This window comes from Arachis duranensis, chromosome 8, assembly GCF_000817695.3.
Source record: "Arachis duranensis cultivar V14167 chromosome 8, aradu.V14167.gnm2.J7QH, whole genome shotgun sequence".
NCBI lineage: Eukaryota > Viridiplantae > Streptophyta > Magnoliopsida > Fabales > Fabaceae > Arachis > Arachis duranensis.
This window is the reverse complement of record NC_029779.3, coordinates 7,047,559-7,055,561: the sequence shown is the minus strand read 5'-3', so window position 1 is coordinate 7,055,561 and position 8,003 is coordinate 7,047,559. Positions and strand designations below refer to the sequence as shown.

The 8,003-nt window shown below is 35.3% G+C and overlaps 1 protein-coding gene across 1 annotated transcript; it reads left to right on the top strand.

Annotated features, from left to right (window-relative positions):
* The first annotated feature begins 4,677 nt into the window (after positions 1-4,677).
* On the top strand, positions 4,678-6,076 carry LOC107460523 (dof zinc finger protein DOF3.7). The gene is made up of 2 exons (XM_016078900.3): positions 4,678-4,868; positions 5,212-6,076. The coding sequence occupies exons 1-2, from the start codon at positions 4,845-4,847 to the stop codon at positions 5,902-5,904; spliced, it is 717 nt and encodes a 238-aa protein (XP_015934386.1). The 5' UTR covers positions 4,678-4,844; the 3' UTR covers positions 5,905-6,076.
* The last annotated feature ends 1,927 nt before the right edge of the window (positions 6,077-8,003 follow it).

The following is an 8,003-nucleotide window of genomic DNA, read 5'->3' as shown; positions in this document are numbered from 1 at the left end:
GAGTCGAAAGAGGATCCTGTAAGTGAGTTTGGACAACAGTTTAAAAACAAGGAAGGAGTGATATTGGCAATTAAGACGTACAACATCAGAAGGGATATGGAGTATAAAATATCAAAGAGAGACCAATTAAAGTATGCTGCACAGTATATCCAGTTCAGATCCGGTTGTGGATGGAACATACTCATATCTTATTGGCGCAAGTAGGAATGAAGGTTAGAAGATACAATGCACCTCACAGTTGCATGCAAACGTCGGTGGACCAAGACCATCGAAGGTTGGATTCAAAGGTGATTGCTCAGCATATATTCACGATGGTGAAAGCAGATCCAACCATCAGCATAAGGGCTATTCAAGGAGGTATGAAAAATCACTTCGGTTACAAGACGTCTTACCGTAAGGTTTAGCTTGCAAAGCAAAAAGTCATTGATAGGATATATAGAGATTGGGAGGAGTCATACAACGAGCTTTCTCGTTGATTGTTTGCTATGCAAATGTACTTACCTGGGAAGATTCGTTACATCGTCGTTAGTTGTGTATGCTTAACGTAGTCAGACCTTATGAGTAATAACATATGTGGTTATTTAGCTACCTGGGTTCAACTTGTAACACAATCCTGGCCTACTTCACCTGATGTTGTCATGTTTCATCTGATGTTCTGGACATTTCTTCAGTGTATTGAGATTTTCAAGTACTACAAACCACTTATTTCCATTGATGGCACCTACTTGTATGGTAAATATGGAGGCACGTTGCTGATGGCTATTGCTCAGGATGGCAATTCAAACATATTGCCTATTGCATTCGCAGTTGTCAAGGGTGAGACGAAGGAGGCTTGGTCGTTTTTTCTTTCGTATCTGAGACAATATGTTACACTCCAACCAGGACTCTTAGTGATTTCAGATAGGCACAAATCGATTGATGCTGCATTGAATACCAATGGAAATTTATGGAAACCGCCACATGCCTTCCAGACGTTTTGTACAAGACATATAGCTGCTAACTTCAAGACTTACTTCAAGAACAAGGACTTGAAGAAGGTTCTTATTAATGCGGCATATTCCAAGTCACAACAAGAGTTTACTCATTATTTTGGTCGCCTAAGGGGCAATATGCATATGAAGGCCACCAGTTTGGGAACACGACAACAAACATCTCAGAATGTATCAATGCTGTGATGAAGGGTTCTCATAATCTGCTAATCACCGCTCTTGTTAAGTCAACCTATTTTTGTTTGAGTAAACTTTTTGCGAGGAAGGATTCTGAGGCCCAGGTACAACTTCAAGTGGGCGCTGAATTTTCACAAATGTTGGTGAAGGCTATATAGTTCAACTCGAAGCACATTAATACTATGAATGTTTATCAGTTTGATCGGTCGAGGACAACGTTCACCATTGAGGGGTTGGCAGCAGTGCCCGAGTCCTGCCAGCAGAATTATCAAGTACTACTTTATGATGGCAAGTGTGACTATGGGTATTTTCAAGCTCTTCATATCCCATGCATTCATGTTCTCGCAGCATACTCTCATTCACGACATGATTGGAAGCACTTTGTTCATCTTGTGTATCGCATGGAGGCTGTATTTTAGGTTTAGGTCACGAGGATGACTGGCCTTCATACGATGCTTTTATGTGCGCCCATCGAAAGTATCACGTCAAATATGCATGTGATGGGCGCATGTCTATAGCATGATGCACCGGCAACATGTGGTTTCTAAGAGCATCCCACAACTCATGCCAACCCTCTAGGAACTCAGGATACAACTCGCCCCGGCCAAACCTCCCACAATGGGCATGCATCTCATCAATGTTCAGTGACCTGGTCAGTATGTGCTGGAGACCACTGAATTGACGCATGACGCGGTCAACTTGATGCCACTCGACTATGGCAAAGCACAACAGAGGACATACACCTACAGCAGAGACTTCAGCCTCAATGATCCCCAATTGAACGATAGGCTGGATCTCAAGGTCAGTGTACGACATCCAGTCAACTTATTCACAGACACAAACAATTATGATATAGAAGTTCAAAATTTAATTAACACACAAATATAATTATATAATTCATACAAACTATGGTTATCACTTACATTAAGGACTCCTAGTCCATTAAAGAGACGCCTGTAAGTACGAAGCCTATTCTCACCTCTGTCATTATTTGCCCACAACTATCCACCTATGATGTCATGATGGTTAAGACACCACAAAAATATTTAAGTAACTTACGAAAAAGATGCTACAATAAATTTATACCTCTCAACAAAGAAAAAACAGTGCGTGACATATCCCTCTGGCCTCAACAGTAGTATACGGTAATATGCCCGTAAAAGTAGTAAACTGCTGCATCCACCTAGATTCTATTGTTGGTATTCCATGGCCCGACACATCTGGCGGTAAAGTCAGGCCTGCACTGTTGAGCTCCATGATAACCTTCCACACCGATCTAAGTCTTCCAAAAGAGGCAACCATCTAATGTGCACCCTAGAGTCGAAGGCATCCAGAAACAGCATGCCCTCAATCAGCTGTATGATATGATCCATAGTATAATGCAGTAGGTGTTCTTCAGTTGGGTGCCCCTCAAACTCCCCGCAAACAGTGTTCTGAAACCAGCTCAACTTAACAGTCCACTTCATCTGTGACTGTTGGTCATCGGGACCCGAAACAGCTCCCTATAACTCCTAACACAACTCTTCAATGGACTGTCCTTGATACAACTCTCCACCCACCGATGTATCCATTGACTGGATCTCCATCAATGACGAGTCCCAGCTAGTACGCCACATCATGCAGGGTAATGGTCATCTCCCTACATGACAAGTGAAACGTATGGAACTCGGGTTGCTATCTCTCTATCAAAGCTGAGACCAACGACAAATCATGCTCCCACTCCACCATATAAACAACATGCTCGAATCCTCCCCATCTGAGATTGGACCTAATATGCTCAGACAGGCGTCCCAACAAATTTCTCCTGGTACGCAAGACTCCAGGAACCTACCAAATAAAATAAATCAGTAAAACAAAAAAGAATCAACAAGTAACAACACAAATTCAAATTTTAAATATATAAAGACCATGATTTTCAATGTGTACCACTCGATCAAGTCTGCTTGTAATATGCTAAACCTAATCCAGTTTATACAATATATCCTTGTAACCCAACAACTCTGGCTCCATGAGACTACACATTTTAATACAACAAAGTAGAATAATTTCATTTAAAATTAACTGAATTAACTAAATTAGCTAAATTATTTCAAATTAACTAAATTATTTCACATTAACTAAATTTTTCTCACCTACATTCAAAGTAAATCTAAAAAGTAACTCTAATTAATTTAAACGAAACAATAATCAAAATAAATTTCTCACTTCCCTCACATACACATACTAATTAACATAACTAATAATGTAAAATAACAACACATACGTCATCATGTAAAATAAATGTATCATATCATCGACTTCTCAAACTAATCAACATAACTAATAACTACTTAATCTAACTACATGTTTATACGTATGATCAAATAATAAACAACAACAAATCAAATAGAAAACATAAATATAACACTAGAATTACCTAAAACTGACGAACTCAATAAATCAATAACTTCGATGATGTCCAGAGAGATAATCTAGAAAAGATAAGGGAGAATAAGAGTGAATAGAGTGAAAATGTAAAGTAAAAATGTAAATATGAGAAACACAACAATCATAAACCACTTAGACAAAAAAAAGAACAACAAAATTACCTGAATCAACTAAAATGACCAAAAACTTTTACAATGTCCAAAAAACTAACCTTCATAACATGAGGAAGGATGAGAGTGAAATGAAATTGTAAAAAGGAAAGTGGTCTCTCCCGCCTTTTATATTTGGGCGAACTTAACGTGAAGTTCGCCAAAGGTACGATAAACTTTATATAATTCATAAAATTCGTCAGGGTGCGATAAACTTCTCTCAAATACAAAAAAAAAAACGTATTTTGGAATTAAAAGTTAAATTTTATTTTCAGGGTGCGGTAAACTTCTCTCAAATACAAAAAAAAAATGTATTTTGGAATTAAAAGTTAAATTTTATTTTCAGAAAATATATATTTTTTTACTTTATAGTAAAAAAAATCCCTTTATTAGCACTAGCCTTACATGTTCCATTTTACACAAAATTTTCCATACGGAATTTTATCATAAAGAATATCGATAATTTGGATACCAAACCTTGAAATATTATTTAAGGATACTAAATACAATTCAAGAATAAAAATTAGGAATTTGTTACTTGGTAGAGAGTAGAAATTAAAAATTAAGATATTTGAATTGGAGTACATACATAATTTCATACTAGATTTTTAAATTTGAATGAAAAATCATTCTCAAAAATTATACAAGTGTGATTTTAATATACCAAATAATATAGAATATTTCATATACAATTTTTCATCATTTAACTTTTTCTTTTAATGACGACCATTCAAATAACAGACTTATGTTAAAGTAATCATTTTATTAGTGTAATAATAATAATTTTTTGTAAAATACAATGCATGGAGATTAATTCTGGAAATAAATATGATATAGTGCGTATGATGAAAAGGATGTGTGAAAAGACTATGCTACCCCTTTATGTTGAATATACAGCAACAGCTAGTTGGCCAACACATAATGGAACCACCACCACTATAATCCCACAACCCTCTCTAAGCTTTTCCTTCCACACTTGCTTTTACAAACTAGTCTCTCTCTAGAAAGAAGAGAAAAAAAAAAAAGAAACGAAAAGTTGGGTGTTTTCACTTTCTCTCAGAGAACTCCATAGTTTTTCCCTTTTTTCCACTCTTAAAAATCCATGGACACAGCTCAGTGGGCACAGGTACACACACATACCAGCAAACACCTTTTTCTGTTCCTTGTTCTTTTTTTTTTTTTCCTTTTCGTTTTAATTTAATTTCCTTACATGAAATTTAGTTACTTCTGATGAGGTGGTTGTGATTTAGTTTTTCAAAACCATAAAATTTATAGTACAAGTCTTTTTGGTGATTATTATTAATTTTTTTAGTTTTCTGTTGCAATTAAATAATAAAGTTTTCACTTTTCCTGAGAGAGATGATCAGCTCAGAGCTCCTTCCAGTAAATTCAGTCTTGAAGATAATAAACAATCAAAATTATGAATCTATGTTTATGTATTGTGTGATCCTTTTGTGTGTGTTGGACAGGGAATAGGAGTGGTAAAAGCAATGGAAGGTTCGTCAACAAAAGCGTGTTCTTCATCTTCGGTGTTAGAGAGAAGAGCAAGGCCAGTGAAGGATCAAGCACTTAACTGTCCACGGTGCAACTCAACCAACACAAAATTCTGTTACTACAACAACTACAGCCTCTCTCAGCCACGCTACTTCTGCAAAACTTGCAGAAGGTATTGGACTGAAGGTGGTTCCTTGAGAAACGTTCCCGTTGGCGGCGGTTCCAGAAAGAACAAGAGATCCTCCTCCACTCCTGCTTCATCACCATCATCATCTTTAACTAATAAGAACCCAAAGATCATCCATCAAGGACAAGATCTTAACTTAGCATATCCACCACCACCACCACCACCTCCTCATCATCATGACGATTCTGCTACGGAGTTTCTGAGAAGTGGGATCAATACTACTACTACTTCAAGGGGATTGAATTCTTTTATGCCGATGTCGCTTTCGGATTCTACGATGTATAGTACGGCAGGGTTTGGTGCTCCAATGCAAGAGTTCATCAAATCTGGTGGGCTTAACTTTAGTCTTGAAGAAGGGTTTGAGAGTGGTGGTGGTGGTGCAAGGGTTTTGTTTCCTTCTTCAGAGGAAAAGAATACCAATAGAACTGATTCAACTACTGCTGGCTTTTGGAATGGCATGCTAGGTGGAGCTTCATGGTAGTCAAATTGCTTTGCTTTCTTATTCCTATATATGTATTCAATGGGGAATCATTTTCTTTTTACTTTTCATTTTAATTTTAATTTCCTGAGTGGATGTGTTTGTCACTTTATTTTGAAAAAAAAAAAATAGGGTATGCATGCTTTACTAATTAATTCTATTTCTTATTAATCCATACCTCATATTTCGGTTCTTGTTTCAATCAAGCATTGTGTAACCAAGAATTTCGCTCACGGTTTGCTTCTGCAACCGCCTTCAAAAAAGGTAGAAACTCAAATCCAATCGACTTTACGTGAAGTTGATAGTTGAGAGCCCAGTTGATAGTTGAGAGCCCGTTAGATAATTTGATTTATTTGACTAAATTTTTATTTAACAGTTATCAAATGGCTTTCAACTATCAATTTTTACGTAAAATCAACCGTTTTTACCTTCAAAGAATTGCCGTCAATCCATTCTTCATTATTATTGTCAGCTGGTACAAGAGAGAGAACAGATTTTTTCCGTCGGTCACGATTATATAACCTAAGATTCATTTTTAATTAAGGTTAAGAGGAGCGTTAGTACTTAGTACACCACCTAATGACCAGTGTTAATCTTATCATGTATATGTAAATTCGGTTGTGAGTCTGGGATAATCCACATTTTTTTTTGTTTTAATTAATAAATTACTTTATATAAAATACTATATATTGTGTAATGTTTGGGACATAAAAGTGAGTTGGAATGATGGCTGTCAAATCCTTTACAGCAAAAGTGGTCTCCCTATCTTTTTTCTTCTTCTTCTTCTCCTTCTTCTGTGGTTTGGCAACCGATCAGAAGTGTCAGATCTTAACACAGTACTGTCTTGCTCTTTCAGATTCTTCCATTAAAGAAGAAGATTTCAGTGTTAACGAAGCAACCCAAATAGGATCTAAAGTGACAGTAATGTGCGATTTGTTTCGTACCACCCATCAACCCTAAATATTCTTCTAAACACTCTAATATACTTACTAGTTACTACCCATTTTAATTAATAATAGTACTAATAATAATCTATATATAAATTCTAACTAAAAATTGATTTGATCTCTACATATTTATTTTCTCTTCCATAATAAATCTCAACTTTGAGTATTTTAAACGAAAAAAAAAATGAAAAAAGTCTTAAACCAACACTACATATAAGCAAATATGTAACACAAAAAAATCTAAAATTTTTAAAAATAAAAATATTTAAAATTCAATTAAAAATTCAAAAATCAAATCCAATAAAAAAATCATCTTTAAGTAAAAGAGTTTTATACTAAATTTATTTGGCAACTTTCTATAATGTTATCTAAAATTAACTATTATAATAATATTATTTTTCGTACACACAAAGTAAATGCTAGCTCAATAACTAATGACCATATATATATGTATAATAAAAGTACGGTTAGCTTAGGATGTGAAACTGCTTTCTGATTTGAGCTCTTCATTCGTCGTCCATGAAAAAATAATGAGCGTATATATCAGTTTGCTAGAATAATCTTTGAAAAAATTTAGAGAGCTAGCAGTTTTATTAAATTTTGGTCAACATATAACCAGCAGAGGAAGGTGAGTCATTGGATGAAATTTCACACCAATCTCACACCATCAAATTATCATTGATGACTAATTGATGACTAACAATCACAAAAATTGTTGGCCCTAGCATTGCTCATAATCTTTTGTGGCAAAAGTTTTATACGGTAAATTTAATTTGGTTGAAAGTGGGGTTGCCTTGTCTTAACTATCTAAAGGCTTAATCAACCATCTTTGTGTATAATTAATTATATCACTATACATATATGATAAATATCCCCACATGGCCTTCTTTTTGTTCATTCTTCCTTTTCTTATATTGAAAGCCAAAGAAGCTGGAGAGCTTGACTCCTTTTTCACCAGTGGGTGGTGGGAGGGGTCCTACAAACATTCCTCTTGATAACCGTGCCAGAATAATATCCTCCACACTGCACAAAATTTTCCTTCTTCTAAGAGTAGATACACCTTATGCACTCTATTATTATTATTATTTATTATAAAATTTTCTTATATAATTGTACGGCTAAATTTTTTAAGATTGGTAAAAGATGTGTATTATA

Bases quoted from the DNA above. Each gene is read 5' to 3' on its own strand.
- LOC107460523 (XM_016078900.3), top strand. From the start codon at position 4,845: ATGGACACAGCTCAGTGGGCACAG. The intron at 4,869-5,211 runs GTACACACACAT...TGTGTTGGACAG, and splicing joins ACACAGCTCAGTGGGCACAG to GGAATAGGAGTGGTAAAAGC.